The sequence below is a fragment of the Pseudorca crassidens genome, chromosome 2 (genome assembly GCF_039906515.1).
Source record: "Pseudorca crassidens isolate mPseCra1 chromosome 2, mPseCra1.hap1, whole genome shotgun sequence".
Classification (NCBI taxonomy): domain Eukaryota; kingdom Metazoa; phylum Chordata; class Mammalia; order Artiodactyla; family Delphinidae; genus Pseudorca; species Pseudorca crassidens.
This window is the reverse complement of record NC_090297.1, coordinates 24,087,616-24,105,035: the sequence shown is the minus strand read 5'-3', so window position 1 is coordinate 24,105,035 and position 17,420 is coordinate 24,087,616. Positions and strand designations below refer to the sequence as shown.

The following is a 17,420-nucleotide window of genomic DNA, read 5'->3' as shown; positions in this document are numbered from 1 at the left end:
CGTGAGGTCTCTGCTGACTTTGGGGAGACCAGGGATTCATGTCCAATCAGGCAATGAAATCTCCAATTTGCAATGAAATAGTTTTAAGTCTTAAAGACTCAAGTTTTAAGTCCCAGGTTAAAGGAAGCTGGGCCCGGGGGGTGTGAGAACACCTACGCTTGGTGTGAGAAGCTGCTCCTGTGGGTCTCTGCGGCCACAGGCCCCTCCCACTGCCCACCTGGATGGGCTCCCACTGCCCACCTGGATGGGCTGTCTGGGAGCTGGCGCTCATATTCCAGCCTCTCCCCTGGGACTCCCAGAGGAAGCGGGCCTCGTTAGCCACAAGGGCGTTTCAATAGGCAGTGGGCTTGGCAGGGAGCGGCCAGCACGAGGGAGCCGCAGCCTTAAACAAATAGAGTCCATCTGGTAAACAGTTTTGCTGCCGTCTCCCCGGCCCAGGTGGTTAAGCAGGACACTGACCTTGCAGCTTCCTCTGTTCCACGTGCTGGGGGGACAGTCCAGGCAGGGAGGCAACCTTGGCAAAGGCCTGGAGACGCGACCACAGGTCAGAGGGTGACTCCAGCCTGGGAGTCTCCCCTCTGATAACTCACAGCTTACAACACCATAATTCTTTCAGCCTTGACCTTGCCAGGGCCAAGCTGCTGAAATTTTACATGTAGGTGGAGCTGAGCTCCTGTCAGAGGGTTTGAGGAAAAGCCAAGGTGTTCTAAGGGGCTTCAGGTGGGACAGTGGAAGGAACAGGAACCTGCCAGGGACATCACTGTGCACCTTCCCAGCTCCTCTGCCCTGAGAGGTGACGGCAGTTGTCGTAGGGAGAGTGTGGGAAGGAAAGATCTAGATGTTCCTGGCTTTGGGTGTCCTTATGGAGGCTGTAGGTGGAACAACCTTGACACTGTAACATCCCTCGGTTGCCCATGGTCACTCTGCGAGTGAGAACAGGGCCAGACCTTGCTCTCAGGTGGTCAGACTCCACAGGGTGCTGCCCCAGCAGCCTCCATCGCTGAAGGCACCGGAGGCGGAAGGACCTACAGACTCAGTAACCACCAGGCGCAGTTTTGGTGTAATTATCACCTAGTCCTCCCCCTACTGACCCTGAAGCAACTTTTCCTGAACTGAAAAATGCTGTATTTCTTTCTTTCTTCCTTTCTGAGATCCAGTTTTTTTTTTTGCGGTACGCGGGCCTCTCACTGCCGTGGCCTCTCCCGCTGCAGAGCACAGGCTCCGGACGCGCAGGCTCAGCGGCCGTGGCTCACGGGCCCAGCCGCTCCGCGGCATGTGGGATCTTCCCGGACCGGGGCACGAACCCGTGTCCCCTGCATCGGCAGGTGGACTCTCAACCACTGTGCCACCAGGGAAGCCCAGAGATCCAGTTTTTATCTTTTTAGATATATGTCTAGAAGTGGCCTTGTTGTAGCATAAAGTTCCAAATCGATTTTTAATTTTTTGAGAAATCGTCATCCTGTTTTACGTAGTGGCTGAAATGATCTACATTTCCCCCAACAGGCAAACAGGGAACAAGGATTCCCTTTTCTCCACGTTCTCACCCATGCTTGTTTTACCTTGTCTTTTTAATGATGGCCATTTTAACAAGTGTGAGGAGACGTCTTGGGGTTTGATTTGCATTTCTCTGATAGTGATGTTGAGCATCTTTTCAGGTATCTGTTGGCCATTTGTGTGTCTTCTTTGAAAAAATGTGTATTTACTGCCTCTGTCCATTTTTGAATCAGATTTTTTTTGAAGTAGATCTGATTTACAATATTGTGTTAATATTATTCCCTGTGTTATACGGTAAATCGTTGTTGTTTATCTATTTTATATATAGTCGTGTGTATCTTTTAATCGCATACTCCTAATCCCTCCCCCCGCCCCCTCCCTTTCCTCTTTGGTAGTCATAAGTTTGTTTTCTATGATTGTGAGTCTGTTTCTGTCTTTGTAGATTCACTTGTATTATAAAAATGTTGTATTTCCTTGTCAATCCCCTGTCCTCTTCCCTCCCTCCCCTTGTTCTATGCCTATATATACCACCGGGTGGGCAGAATTCTAAGAAGCCTCCAATGACCTATGACCTTGTCTAGTTCTCTCCCCTCGAGTGTGGACGGAGCCTGGGACTCTGATGGGACAGTCACTCCTGGGATTGGGTTATGTTAGCTGGTAAGTTGACTTTGAGAAAGGGAGATTATTCTGGGTGAAACTGACCTGATCAGTTGATCCCTTAAAAGGGACTGGGCTCTTCAGAAAGAGGAGGTTTGGCATGGGAGAGATGTGACGCGTGAGAGGCCTTGGGGGAGAGCACATGACAAGGACTGTCGGGTGACCCCTGGTTGCTGAGTGGCCCCTGGGTAACAGCCTGCAAGCAGAGGTGGGGAGGGAGTTCAGTCTGACAACCGCAAGGGAATGAATTCTTCCAACCACCGTGTTAGCTTGAATGAGGATCCTCAGCTCCAGAAAACAACAAGGCCCAGCCTTGATTACAGCTTGATTTCAGCCTTGCGAGGCACTGAGCAGAGAACCCAGACTTCTGACCTTCGGGAACCATGAGGGGCTATATTTGTGCTGTGTTTAAGCTGCTAATTTTGTGGTCATTTGTTACATAGCAATGGAAAAAGAATGTAGCACCCCTTCCCGATTTGGAGGAAGTTTTATTTTTCGTCCTTCAACGTCTAAGTGACGGCAGCACCGACAATCCTGTACGTCTGGAGTCTTGGTCAGTGTAGATCCAGTTTTGAAAGATGAAACAGGTAAGCCAACCATTGTTTACACAACCTCAGGTGGTCTTCTCAGGTCTCCAGAGGCTCTGTGTTGAGGCTGAGGGGACAACAGCAGGGATTTCAGGCAACACAAAGGGAAGTTAGGTACCTTAGCAATTGGGAGAGAAAATATATTCTGTTCTGCGAGCCAGAGCATTATATTAAATTCAGAGCTCACATTTTTAGGAGGGGGAGAGACAAATTGAAATGCCACTGGTCATGGGCTGAAATCCATGTGTTGTAAAGGATGGTTGTAGGATGTGAGGACGTTTTCATTCGGGAAGAATCAGCTTAGTGGGGGTGTGGCCATGATCTTCAGGTCGTTGAACATGGTATACCGGGAGACTGGCTCGCTCTCAGAGCCGGATGGAAAATACTTTGGGAAGCACCAGGCTCCCCGTCCAAGAGGCTGAACACCATAGGCTGGACGACAGCTTTCCAGAGAGAGACTTTATGTTTCGTATGGGAGGTTGGGTGAGATCGGTGGTTTAGTTACATCAGAAGCACCTTAGAAATGCAGATTCACTGGGTCTGGGAAGGATCCTGGGAATCTGCATTTTCTTTCGAACCACCTTAACCAAACTATCGACAGTTTGCAGGTAACTGAAGGAAGTATAAAACAGAGAGTGACCTGCAGGTGCATCTGAATGAGGATTCTGCTTAGTGCCCCACAGATCCTAGCTGCCCTTGGGGTCCTGTAGGGGCACCTCCCTTCCTGGCCCTCCCCTTCCCCACCTGTTGGGGTCCTGTTCTTCCCGACCCCCAGGACGGCCCCAAAGGCATCCTCATCTTGGACCCCAAAGCTTTACCTTCGCTTAGCTTAAGTTCCCCCCAAAGCAGATCCTGAGACATGAACTTGGGTACAGGTTGTTTATTTGGGAGGTGGTCCCAGGAAGTAGAGTGAGCGGGGAAGTGAGGCAGAGAAGGGATAAAAGCCAATAAAAATGTGCAGTGAGAGAAGAGGAGGAGGGGGTGACTCATTCTGTGGCAGAGAAGAGAGGGGGATGGTGGGGGGAGGGAGAGACACTGGCAACGGCCTGGAAAAGGTGTCAAGAAACAGATTTTGAAGGACCTTAAATGCCCAGCTAAATTTGAATTTTCATCTAGAGGTGATATAAGGCCAACAGAAGCTGTTTTTCCTTGGGAAGCGTGATAGAGCACGTCCTTCTCACTAAACACCCACATCCCACCCCTTGGAGTCATTCCATCCCCAGGTGGAGTCAGGTGATGTGTGCTCCTTTTCTCTCTCTTGTCCGTGTGTCTGGAGACGAAGGATGAGGAAATGATGGGCTACCAAGAGAGAGGCAGCTTTGGGGAGGTCCTGTCTAGCGCTGGGCTGCGTCACAGGAGAGAAACAGACCCTTGTGTTGAGCCATTGTGATCCGAGGGCTTGCTTGTTGCAGTAACTTGGCCTCTTCTATGCTGATTAATACAAGAAGGCACTGTGAAAGCAGTAAGCATGGATGCGGCACTCAATACCTTTCGTTCTCCACCATCCTCTGACATCGGCACTGAGATCCCCACTTTATAGACATAGAACTGAAGAGCAGAAAAGTGAGGGGATTCATCTGATGTCAACAGAGCTGGCAGGTGACAGAACGGGGGCTCAAACCCAGCTCTGTCTGATTCCAAAACTTTTTCACTTCATAGGATTCCTCAATGTCTGGCATGAGCACCACTGACAGAAAGCAAGATAATTTCGGTGATACGTGGAAGAAAAAGTTAAGTTTAATTAGTTTTGAATTTATTTGAAGGCATTTTGGAATAAGTGTGTAATCGGTACATCAAACCAGCGATTTCACGCCTGTTGTTTCAAATAAGAAAGAGGAGAAATTTTTGTCCAAAAGTGAGTTGGTTTAATGTTAGAAAGATTAATCCAAAAAATAGTAAAGGTATATGTGGGTCCAGCAAACGGTGATGATGGTTTGGAAGGTCTAGGGGACAGGCAGCCCTGGACTGCCCCGCATCGAGAGATACCCAGGTTTGCTCTTCAGGAAAAGAGCTGAGCTTGGGGCACAGGAGGGGGAGTCCTGTGTGCTTTCTCCTGACCCACACTGTGCCCAGGGGCCTCTCAATGGATCACAAAACCTCTCTCTTGGATAAAACACTAAAGTCTTTAAGTTTCTGGAAACCCGAGGTGTGTGAAAACAAGGAGGGAACAGGGGGAGCGCTTCACGGCCGCCTGTGTGTCTCGGGAGCTGCCTTAATGGAGGCCCCTCAGCGCGGTTTTTCTCCTTGGCTAATACCGGCCACACTGTTCCCGATTTTGATTCCTGGGGTAAAATGTTTCACATTTTCAAAACACAAATATTTATTTTCTTTCCTCAATGTATATACTCAACTTCCAGGTCTCCTCCCCACCAAGCCCCCACTCCCACTATGGAATGTTAAAACTGCCCCTTTGGGGGGAACCCATCTCTGTTCCTGAAAACTTACCTGTAGCAGTTTCTGTGGCTCTGTTAATGAGCGAAGTGACACAGAAAAGGCGCTTCTGTTCCTCTGAGGAGCCCATAGACCTGCCATTCAGAGACAGAGCTGAAAGAGATGTTTCATGGGCCCAGCTGCTGCCCTGGCCAAGAGGGCTTTGTACCCTGAGCTCCGGACACAGTTCTGTCCACTGGGGAGAGGGGTGGTGGGCTAGCAGACTCCAGCTCACGTTCTGCTCGTCTACCTGCAGCAGGGGAGTGGGGGGCGGGCACTGTGCCTCTCTCGCCATTGGTCACCATCACCAACCCCAGCCTGACCTTTGATGGTTAACATGGAAATGGACCCAGTTCATCATTACTTCCTTCTTTTAATTCATTTCTTCATTTGCTCACCAGATACCCTGTGATAGGCACCAAGCTGGGTCTGGGGGGTTTACTGGTGATGAGACAGACAAGCCCCCTGCTGGGAGGGAGCTGACATCCTCTGGGGCAAGGGTGGGGGTGGGGGCCAGATACCACATTCATAACACAATTTGGGGAAGTGATAAGGGCCACAATGACCACACCCTGTGGCATCTCTGGAGAAGAGAATTAGACTTTCAAGTTGCAGAGAAGAAAAGAAATCCATTTCAACTGGTTTTTGGAACTGGGGAGGACTGTGAATTGTGAAAAAATGAAATGAAAATGGGAAAACTCAGAGGGAAATGCTTTTAACTTCCTTGCTCTCTAAATAGGGGCAAAGGGGAATGAGACCTGATTTCTAAGCTTGGCTCTGCCCCTAAACAGGCTGGGTGGCTTCAGGCAAGTCACGAACCCCTCTGGGCCTCAGTTTCCTCATCTGACAAATGGGCTAATATAGTTGGATCTGCTGCCCTCACCGGTTTGTTGGGGGAACAAAGGAGACAGGGTAATAGAGCGAGTGACTGTGCCGTGTCACACGTGGAAGGGACTGTTACCATCATCACCGCTGAAGATTGTGACAATATTTGTTGGATCAGCTGTGCCCGGCAATCACTTTTTAAAAAGCACCTGTACACTTCCTTTTATTGAGGTATAATTTATACAGAGTGAAGTCAAAGGCCTTAAGTATTAGCAATTATACCTCCCAAAAGATGATAACCTTTCAGTCCCCAATCTCCGCTTCCGTCCTCTCATCGACTCCTCACAGGGTTCCAGTGAGGCAGGCAAGCCAAGAGCTACCATTCCCTTATCATCTTGTACGGCAACGAGCTGAGGCTCAGAGAGGCTAAGTCACCAGCTCCAGGTCACCCAGCTGGTGAGCAGCAGAAGTGCATTTGAACGTGGTTCTCTCAGATGGCCAAGCCCATGCTCTCTCTGCTCTATCCCATCAACTACTGGACCCAGATGCAATGGTGGGGACCCTTCCTGATTATACTCCTTTACTTACAAGCCTTATTTTTGCCTCCTCTGTGCAGACCCTGGGCTGGTCCCAGACGCAGAGATGAATCAATCAGACACTTACCCACTCATGGATGAAATGGTCAAGGCACGGAAGCACAGGGAGGGTGTCCTAACCCCAGGGGAGCCACGGGAGAGGTGGGCATGGAGAAGGCCCCTCCCGTGCAAGCTTTACCCGTGCAAGCAGGGTGGCTGAGAATACTGGTTTGGGGACATTTCCTGGCACTGACACTGAGCTGCACTTTAGACAAGTTACTTCAAAACTGTTTTTCAGTTCCTCACCTGGGAAGTGGGAGTAATAATATCGGTTGCCTCACAGGGCTGGCAAGAGAATTCAGTGAGATGGTTCATATAAGTCTGCTCTTCCAATCAACCCCTCCCGGTGTTTCCAGATGAGGAATCTGAGGCACAGAGAGGTGAAGTAACCTGCCTACAGTCACACAGGCAGTACAAAGCCAACCCAGGTCACCTGGCTCCTAAGTCTGAGCTTTCAACCACCTTCCCTACTGCCCCCCACATACTAGGGGCTCGGGTACATGTTCGCCCCGATATGACCTTGCAAGATGGTTAGGCAGAGAGTGATCGGGAGGAAAGGGCATTATGGGTAGATGGTCCTGCGTATACAAAGGCTTGAGGAGAGCTCAGGATCCAGGCGCGGCTGGAGAGCAGGGCGTGTGTGGAGAGGCAGCGGAGGCCAGGCCGACGGGGAGACTGGGGTTGGAACGGTAGGGGCGAGAAAAGCGTGGCTGCGGGATGAGGGTGCGGGCAGTGCAGGGGAGCGAGCCGCTGGACTCAGGTCTCCCTGCGCTGGGAGTGGCAGCTCGGGCCAGCGCAGGCTCTGCGCCCTGGAGGAGCCGCCCTCCACCCACCTGACATTTCCTGGAGTCCAGCTGCAGCTCCTGCAGGCAAAGGAACCCTTGTGGTCAGAGGGGCCTCCGGAGCCCAGGCCAGGCGGCTCCCTCCCTCCCTGGCACACACACCTCCATTCAGCCCGGCCCCGCCCCCCGAAGGGGGCCGCCCCACGTCAGTGGGGGGCCGTCTGGGCAGGCAGCGAGCTTGATAAGACCTGGCCCCCACTGGTCCCCACCACTGTGCCGATACCACCCGCGCTGCCAGAACCATGAGGGCACTCTGTGGCCCCTGCCTCGTGCTCTGCGGCCTGCTGCTGCTGCTGCAGGTCCCACGCGTACCTGGCCTTGCGCCCCTGTCCAGAGGTGAGGGGGCCCATGTGAGGTGGGGGACACCGGGCACCGAGACAGACAGAGGCTAAGTGGGATCCAGGATGGGGAGGGGGCAGGGAGGCAGGGGTGGCCTGCAGGCTGACCCAGGAGCAGACAGAGATGGTGACAGTCACAAGGGCTCGGGCAGGGTGACCCTGTCTGTTCTTTCCAGGGACATGAGTGGGGTTCTCTGAGCCTCTCTCTGGGCTTTGCAGCTCCCAGGCTGTCCTCAGGGACCACGCAAACTGCAGGGCCCTCGGTCTTCTGGGTCACCAAGGGCAGACACTACCCAGAGAGCCCGCTGACATCTGGGGCTGCACCAGGCCCAGGGCTGAGCTCACGGCTCTCCAATAAGTGCAGACGTGGGGGTGGCCAAGAAGGGGTTCCCCCTTCCACCAGCCCTTCCAGCAGATTCTCGATTGGCCTCCCCATGGGCTGTACCCCTCTGAGTTTCAGCCTTGGACACAGAATCCTAGAATGCCCAACTCCTCCTGTACAGATGGGGAAAAAGAGGCCAGAGAGGAGAGGACCCCTCTAAGACCACAGAGCGAGAAAGCCTCAGCCCCTGGGCTCCTGACCCACTGCCAGTTCCCTCACCCCCTCTGGGCCTCAGTTTACCCATTTGTAGCCTCAGCTAGTGGAGACTGGGGAGCCAGCGGCAAGGTGATTTCTGAGGTCCCTTGAGGACCTCTGACGCCTGGACCTAGGGCACTGTGGCTGGGGGCTGGGACAGTCCCGCACACCTTGCCTTTCCTGATTCTTCTTCCTGCATCCCTGTTTGGGAGCAGCTCAGACTCAGTGTGGGACGGAGGGGGCTGGCCTTTGTACGAAGTCCCACCAGGCTGCAGGTCCAGGCCGGTGATAACACCAGGCATTAGGCCTATTCTTCCCTCCAGACAGATGAGAAAAGTGAAGCTTCAAAGGTGCAATGATCTGCCCAGGGCCACAGAGTGGCTGAGCTGGGCTTCGGACCCCTGTCTACCTCACTCGGGCTCTGTGTACCACCCAGCACATGGTGCTGCCTCCCAGGCTGTCTGGGAAGACATTGCTCCTTGGGGGTGTGTCTTGGGGGCCCACTTGGTCAGGCTGCCAAGGTGACCAGTAGGAACTCCTGCCTGTTCTCCTGCTCTTGGACACCAGCTGGCAGATCGACGCAAACTGGGTCCGCTTTGCTGATTTGCTTTAATGCTCAGATGAAGGAGGCCATGTTGACAGGTGCTGCGTTGGCCTTCAAGGCCGCGCCCGCCCGAGGGCCCACCCTCAGGGCCCTCCTGCCCAGCCAGGGGAAAGAGCTGCCCCTTGTTGGCGGTAGCCACTCTGGGCTGAAACCTGAGACATGAAGGCTGTCTTCTCCTTTGCTGCCCCCTGAACACCCTGCATGCCCAGCCCTGTGCTGGCACCCTACGTGCCTTTTTGCTTGTCCTCAAAGGATCCTGTAAGGAAGGGACCACCTGCTCATCGTACAGAAAGGAAACTGAGGCTCAGAGAGGTGAGGGCGCCATTCGAGCCTTTGTCTTTCCCACGGGCTGAGCAACCTCTGGCAAGTTGCTTGCTCCAGTGTCCCCACGCTGATGATAGGACCCAGCCAGCCTGGTTCATGTCTGGTCTACTCTGTCTGAGGCCTCACGTCCAGACCTAAGTAGCTGCTGGTGCGCTGCTCCTTTGTCTTGAGTGTCTCTGGTCCATCCTCCTGACCTTTGCCGCCTCCCAGGGCACCTCTGCCGGACCCGGCCCATAGACCTGGTGTTCGTCATCGACAGCTCACGCAGCGTGCGGCCAGTGGAGTTTGAGAAGGTGAAGGTGTTCCTGTCCCAGGTCATCGAGTCACTGGACGTGGGGCCCAATGCCACCCGCGTGGGCGTGGTCAACTACGCCAGCTCCGTGAAGCAGGAGTTCCCGCTGCGGGCCCACGGTTCCAAGGCCATGCTGCTGCAGGCCGTGCGCCGCATCCAGCCGCTGTCCACAGGCACCATGACGGGCCTGGCCATCCAGTTCGCCATCACCAAGGCCTTAAGCGATGCTGAGGGCGGTCGCCCCAGCTCACCGGACATCAGCAAGGTGGGGACTCACGGGAACGTGGCAGCAGGTGACAGTGAAGAGCTAGGTTTTCAGTGCCAGGAGCCTAGGCCTCTGGAGGGGAAGAGATTGTGCAAGGCTGCTCCCCAGGGGCCCCAGAGTAATGATATTAAAAATAATGCTGCCCCTTCCGGGCTTCTTACCATGAATCGTCTCATGTGGGCCTCACTACACCCCCTTTATCCAGATGAAAGAACAGGGGCTCAGGAAGGTGAGCTGTGCCTCATGGAGCTGCATTTCTAACCCAGGTCTGTCAGATCACCAAGACCCAATCCAAGGGGTTGGGCATCTGGGCCAGGGGTGGGGACTCGGGAATCAGAAGCAGACCCAGGTCAGAAGGAGAAAAGCAGCTAAGGGGGCTGGATGCCGAGTCTCAGACTCCAGCAGAGCTGTGAGGACCCAACTTTAGGGCAGGCTCCGGCAGGGGGTGATGAGGGCCAGGCTCAGCGCCAGGGTCCCCTCCTGTTGCCCTTTCTGGGGTACGGCACACAGGTGCCTTGTGGGAGGGGAAGAGTGTTTTCCTCTTAGGAAAGGGCAGGTAGTATCTTGGGGAATGGAGGGAGAAAAGGCAGCATCTTCCTTCATTCCTTGGGCATCAATGTGGGAACAGCTCCTTCCCAGGGCATACGGGAGAAAATGTCCAGACCGGAGGAAAAACTGCCATTCCGTAGCCTCTGCCTCCCTCTGGTGGCCAAAGGGTAGAACTGTACGGTGTTGAGCGCAGGTTGGGCCTGGCTGTCAGAGGCCCTCGTTTGACAGGGGAGACGAGGCTCTGCCCTCAGGCGGTCATGCCCGAGGGAGGAGACACCCAGAGCCCATAGTCAGATGAGAGAACAGCTCAGCCATGTCTCTCAGTCAGAGAAAACCTGTTGCCTCCTCCGCTATCCAGGTTCTTTTCCCTAGGCCCAAACCCTGGTGTTGGTGAGGGGCCAGATCCACCTGCTGCCGACTAGTTGTGTGACCTGGGCTAGCCACTCCGCCCTTCTGGGTCAACCTCCTCTTATGCCAACCATCCTAAGGGTTTACTGGAGGGCCAAGCGGCCCACCCAGCGCGGGGAGGGTGGTCGGGTCCTCACACACGCCCCGCGTGTGTATCGCAGGTGGTCATCGTGGTGACGGATGGGAGGCCCCAGGACAGCGTGCGGGATGTGTCTGCGCGGGCCCGGGCCAGTGGCATCGAGCTGTTCGCCATCGGTGTAGGCCGTGTGGACAAGGCCACGCTGCAGCAGATCGCCAGCGAGCCTCAGGACGAGCACGTGGACTACGTGGAGAGCTACAGCGTCATCGAGAAGCTGTCCAAGAAGTTCCAGGAGGCCTTCTGCTGTGCGTGGGGCGGGGGATGGACCAGGCTGGGAGGGGTGCTGGGGGAGTGAGGTGTGTGTGTGTGTGTGTGTGTGTGTATACCGGTGTCTGGGCGGGGCCAGAAAAGGGGCGTGGCTTAGAGCGCAGCGTGGGGGCGGGGCCTGGGCTGGAGGTGCCCTATACGGGGGCAGGGACTGAGACAGAGCCAACCTCGGGGATGGGGCCAGGGCTCAGAGCCGCCTGATCTGGGGGCTGTCCCCTGCCTGGGGTTAAGGGAGTTGGGGAAAGGCGATACCAAAAAGAAGTCCTTTTCGTGGTAGAGTACTGGCAGGGACCAAGGAGGGGCCAGAAGCCAGTAAGGGGAGGGCCTAAAAAATCCTGTGCTATTTGGACAGGGGTGGGGGTGGGGGGGAGTGTGTGTGTGTGGGGGGGGGAGCGGAGGGTAGAGGGGGTGGGGGTGTGTGGGGGGTGTGGGGTATTGGGGTGCCAGAGTCTTCTGTGATGTGGAAGGGTCTGAGGGACCTGGGCATTGGGCAGGAGAAAGTTCAGAGTCTTCTGCAGAGGAGAGGTGTGTCTTGGGCACGGGGCGGGCCTAGGAAGAGTGTGAGTCTGACTGTGAGAATTCCATGCACAGTACAATGCTCAGTACGTGGTATCTAACAAGTGTTCGTTGAGCATCTTCTCTGTGCTGTGTTCACTGCTGCACGTGTTGTTCTAGACGCTTGGAATACAAAAGTGAACAAAGGGGATTAAAGGCCCCGCCTCTTTGGCCTCTACATTTTTAGCGGGAAGTTTTAGCTTATTATCCGCAATATCACCTTCTCCGGGGATGTCAGCACTGCTGCAGTGATTCTGGCCCTGGGCTGAGGGTCTGGGACCCCATCCAGTCGGGGGCCTCAGTTTCCCTGAGCGTGTTGAGAAGCCATCCTTGCCAAGATGTCCGAGGCCCCGTGACCATGAGATTCTGAGTCTCCTCTTGTCCCCACAGTGGTGTCAGACCTGTGCGCCACAGGCGATCATGACTGCGAGCAGATGTGCCTCAGCTCCCCGGGCTCCTACACCTGCGCCTGCCGCGAGGGCTTCACCCTGAACAGTGATGGCAAGACCTGCAATGGTCAGTGGGCCGGACACAGGCAAGCCTGGGGAAGGTGGCGGGCAGGGGACGGGGCCTTGGCCCCTCCCCAGGAAGCCCACCTGAGCCTCTCTGTACTTGACCTCTGGACCAATCTGCAATAGATGCCTTCTAGAGTTTGGCGTCAGCAGTTCTCTTCTCACTACTGTCCCTCCTTCTGTCACAGTGGGTGGTAGGTTTAATATGGTGGAAGGAGTTACATAGTCTTGAATTCATATCTTGGTGCCACTACTTCTGAGCTGTCTGATTTAACAGCTTTTAGAGCTTTGGGTTTCAATGCTGTAACATGGGGGCCAGGAACTTAGGCTTCACAGAGGAAGTTTTGAGGACCAAATGGGATGATCCTCTGTACAGATCTTGGGTGTGGTGCGTACCCAGCCAGTGGCTGTGATGAATGACTATGAACTTGAGCATCACTCCCCTGCCTTCCTATCCTGCCCCCCCCACCAGGCTGCAGCAGTGGAAGTGGCAGTTCGGCTACTGACCTGGTTTTCCTAATTGATGGATCCAAGAGTGTGCGGCCAGAGAACTTTGAGCTGGTGAAGAAGTTCATCAACCAGATTGTGGACACGCTGGATGTGTCGGACAAGCTGGCCCAAGTGGGGCTGGTACAGTACTCAAGCTCTGTGCGCCAGGAGTTCCCGCTGGGCCGCTTCCACACCAAGAAGGACATCAAGGCAGCTGTGCGGAACATGTCCTACATGGAGAAGGGCACCATGACCGGGGCTGCCCTCAAGTACCTCATCGACAATTCCTTCACTGTGTCCAGCGGGGCCAGGCCTGGTGCCCAGAAGGTGGGCATTGTCTTCACTGATGGTCGGAGCCAGGACTACATTAATGATGCTGCCAAGAAAGCCAAGGACCTTGGTAGGTGCTGTCTGAACCCTGAACACCACCAGTGGCCAGGGGTACACATGGAACAGCTCAACTATAGTTTATCTTATGTCTGTTCTGATGAGTGCCCTAAACCCAGATTCAGTGTGAATGAGGAGGGATTGGTTTGTCCAGCTCTTTTTTATACTAATGAGAAAACTGAGGTCCCAGAAAAGTAAGTGGCTGGCTTAATGGTCCTTTGGTAGGTGAGGCTTGGAACTTATATAGTTGAATGTTCCCCAAAACATACCAACTGTTGGCAGGCAACCCCACTTTGGGACAAGCCTGAGTTTTATCACCTATTAAGTGAGAATAATAATAACCACCAGATGGATGGTTATTAAGGTTACATGAGATTGCAAAGTTCCCAGTACAGTCAGTACAAGTCTGATATATGGTAGAAGCTCAGCAGATGTTGATTTCCTCAATCATTGTACCTGCAATTCCAGCATCTGCCACCAGGAGGTGTCTGCTGTTGATTGCCTGGGGATTCCCCGGGAGGCTCAGCTATGGTTGCCTGTCCCCATGGCCACTGCTACTCATCTTGTTCCTCTTGGCAGGCTTTAAGATGTTTGCTGTGGGTGTGGGCAACGCTGTGGAGGATGAGCTGAGGGAAATTGCCTCGGAGCCCGTGTCAGAGCACTATTTCTACACGGCTGACTTCAAGACCATCAACCAGATTGGCAAGAAGTTGCAGAAGAAGATCTGCGTGGGTGAGTGAGGCCAGAAATTGTGTTGATGGGAGGAGCAGGTGGGGCTCTGGGAGGGGTGTGTGTGTGTGTGTGTGTGTGTGTGTGTGTGTGTGTGTGTGTGTAACCATCCTGGACTGGATGTGGGTGGGGAAAACGGGAGCTGGGGTGGCATCATGAGTTGGCAGAATCAGGAGGAAGGCTGGCCAGTCAGACTTTAACAACCAGCAACTGTATATTGAACGCTCTTACACATGTGGCACTCTTCTCAGTGCACTCCAAATATGAATCATTTAATCCTATTTGGTAGGAATATTGTTATGTCCATTTTACAGACAGGAAAGCCAAGGTCAGAGGGGTGGAACCACTTAATAACTGGAGGAGCCAGGATTTGAACCGTGCTTCCTCCCCTGATCCTCCCCGGTGACCTTGCCAGCTGGTTCCCAGTGGTAAAGAGTATGGATTCCAGAGCCAGACACGCCTGGGTTTGCATGTTTGTTGACACTAACTAGCTGTTGGCCATAGGGCAAGTTGTTTTCCTTCTCAAGTTCTTCATTTGTAAAATGGGGTTAATGACTTCAACCCCAAAGAATCGGGGTGAGGAGTCACCATGATGACCTAGAGGCCCCTGATGACAGTGTCCTTTGCATAGTAGGTGACCAGCGTGGGGAAGCTAATATTGGAGTTCTTTATCAGGGCTTTGAGGGAGCAGGAAGACATTCAGGGATCGTCCCCCCTCCATCATTCCTAGGAGCTCTGTCTTAAGAATTTCACATGTCTCTCTGCCTTCTCGCATCTCCTAGGCCCCACACTCCCCCAAGACACCCTAGTCCTGGCCTTGGGCAGTGACCACCCGCCTTTCTGGCAGGCAACCACTCACCATCCTCTTTCTCTTTCCCTACTTTCTGTCCACCCCAGAGGAAGACCTGTGTGCCTGCGAGTCCATCGTGAAATTCCGGACCAAAGTGGAGGGGCTGCTGCAGGCCCTGACCAGGAAGCATATCCTTTTCCAGAGGCTGCTGCAGGGAGAGGGAGGGGGAGGGGAGGGGGAGGGGAGGGGGAGGGGGAAGGGGAGGGGAGGGGAGGGGAGGTCCCTGTCGGGAGAGGAGAAAGCCGTGCCCCTTGTGTGGTGTGATGGGGCAGGCTCCTCCTTGCCTGCCTCCTGCTGAAGACGGGCTGGATCCTGGCCCGGTAGCCTGGCCCCGGCTTTGATACTGACCCTGCCAAAGCAAAGGCAGGAACCAAGCTGTAGACTGGACACACACAGAGTCCTGGACACGCTCAGGAAAACATGGTGCCCACGGACTTCCATTGCTCAAGCTCTCGGCAACATGACTACCCACCGGTCTCCACTCAGATGGAGCTGGAGCCCTCACAGCTCCCCTGGCTCAGGCAGAACTAGGTGGGGACCCAGCAGGCCTACACCTGCAACTGGACAGCGCTGGGCTTTCCGGGCTCACTGTAACTGCTTGCTTGTTTTTGGAAAGCACCATTCTGAGGGCTGTGGATGGATAAGTTTTGACATTGGGGGGAACACACGCTATGAGGGGGAAGTGAGAGAAAGTCCTGGAAGGGTGGCCCTGAGTGCAGGTGCCACTCCGTCACTGCCCTGCTCTGGCCAACCTACACATCTCCTTAACTCCCAGTCCACTCGAAGCTGTGAGTAAGCGGCTGGCCATCCTGGAGAACAGAATCGTCTAAGGCTACCTGTCCCCCACGACCTCTCCATCTCCCTGCCCCCAGTGCAGCTCACAGAGCCCAGTGTGTGTCCCCTAGAGCCTGAGTTTAGTCTAGCTTTGCCATTTCAGCGAGGCGGGCTTGGGAAGGGTGGGGCCCTGGGGCGGCACCAGGTCTCTCCCTCTCCCACCCTGCGAGCCTGGGGGGAGTGCGTGTTTGAGTGTGTGTGCAGGGAGCGTGTGCATGTTTGGGAGTGTGTGTGTGAGTGTGTGTGTGTGCGCGCGCCTGAGGCTGGGTGTGTGTCTGAGAGCATGAGTGAGAACGCAGGGGTGAGTGTGGGAGGAACTGCGTTTGCATTTTTTTAATCAAAAGCTTAATATATTCCCATATTTTTTAGTTCACCCTTTCTTGACTGAGAGCGCTGTAATCTCTTTTCTGATTTCTCTATTCCCCTTCAAAAAACCATTAAATGTGACTTAACTTAAGCACTGAATGGGGCCAGTGGCAGTGTGGTTATTTGGGGAGCAGGAAGAAGGACCGTGAGGGTGTTGGGTGATGGGGATGGTCGCAGGATGGCAATAGTGGTGGTAACGGGGATGAGGGCCACTGCTCCCAACCTGGCTCACGTTTGTTCTGCCTTTTCAGTTACAAATTCCTTGATGAGGTCTCATTTCATCCTCCCAGCAACCTTACCCAGAACAGACTTGAGTTGTCCCCATTTTACAGATGGGAAAGCTGAGTTCCTGAGTGATAAGATGACTTGCTCGGCAGTGAGTCAGTTGGAGAGACAGGGCTTGAATCCAGGACTGTGAGACATCAAAAGAAAAAGGCACCGGATAGGGCCATCCACCATTCATTCATTCGTTTATTCATGCAGACAGCAAACACAGAGCACGTGCCCCGTGTCAGGCGGTGGGGAGATGGTGGCCTATGGGACAGATACTCTCCCATTTCTTTTTTTTTTTTTTCTTTTTTCTTTTTTTTGCGGTACACGGGCCTCTCACTGTTGCGGCCTCTCCCGTTGCGGAGCACAGGCTCCGGACGCGCAGGCTCAGCGGCCATGGCTCACGGGCCAAGCGGCATGTGGGATCTTCCCGGACTGGGGCACGAACCCGGCAGGTGGACTCTTAACCACTGCGCCACCAGGGAAGCCCTACTCTCCCATTTCTTAAGGGACTTCAGTTGAGTAGGGCGCCCTGTCACCCTCAACCCAGCTGGAAGAAAAGAGAGACGGTTAGGATTGCACCAGGAGCCCTGGGGTGAGTGCGTGTGTGCGTTCACGGTGGGGTTGGTGAGGAGCCTCGGCTGGCCCACTGCCCCCTGCCCGGCCCCTCACCCCCTTGGAGTCTCCTCTGTTGCTTCCGGGTGCGTCAGCAGCCTCGGTCCCACCCCCAACACAGACAGCTGCAGCCCCTGCCTCAGGGACAGCGCAAAGAAAGTCTTTGACCCCCATGTCCCGCTGACCCTGTCCCAGGCCCCTCTGGAGTCTCAATCCCGCGCCTCCCAGAGGGGGAGCTTGGCTGCTTTTTGGAACCCATTCTGGTTTAATGGAGCATTTTTAGCATAAGAACTGGATTCCCACTTGAGAGCACGTAAAAGGCTTTTATAAGAAGCTCAGACCGTCCTGAAAGATCTTCCTTGGAGGCAGTTCAAGGAGGTGGAATAACACCACCAGCAACACCCAGGAGCCAACCTGGGAGTTGGTAAGACAGCACAATCTCATAAGAGCAACGTAAAAGTCACACAACCACGCACAGCTTTCATCCGGCCCTTTCTCTGTGCCAGGCCCTGGATGAGGGGTTTTTCTGCTGTCCAAAGAGGCACCTTGTCACAGCCTCTGTGGTAATTGCTCAGCCCAC

The 17,420-nt window shown here is 54.3% G+C and overlaps 1 protein-coding gene across 1 annotated transcript; it reads left to right on the top strand.

Moving 5' to 3' along the window:
- The first annotated feature begins 7,712 nt into the window (after positions 1-7,712).
- Positions 7,713-15,613, top strand: MATN1 (matrilin 1). The gene is made up of 8 exons (XM_067711845.1): positions 7,713-7,806; positions 9,524-9,870; positions 10,989-11,211; positions 12,179-12,304; positions 12,773-13,189; positions 13,756-13,908; positions 14,803-14,883; positions 15,536-15,613. The coding sequence occupies exons 1-8, from the start codon at positions 7,713-7,715 to the stop codon at positions 15,583-15,585; spliced, it is 1,491 nt and encodes a 496-aa protein (XP_067567946.1). The 3' UTR covers positions 15,586-15,613.
- Positions 15,614-17,420: the final 1,807 nt, after the last annotated feature.

What these genes read in the sequence shown, in the direction of transcription:
- MATN1 (XM_067711845.1), top strand. Translation starts at nt 7,713, where the DNA reads ATGAGGGCACTCTGTGGCCCCTGCCTCGTGCTCTGCGGCCTGCTGCTG. An exon ending in TGATGGCAAGACCTGCAATG is followed by an intron (nt 12,305 to 12,772) that starts GTCAGTGGGCCG and finishes CCCCCCCACCAG; the next exon opens with GCTGCAGCAGTGGAAGTGGC. An exon ending in CAAGAAAGCCAAGGACCTTG is followed by an intron (nt 13,190 to 13,755) that starts GTAGGTGCTGTC and finishes TCCTCTTGGCAG; the next exon opens with GCTTTAAGATGTTTGCTGTG.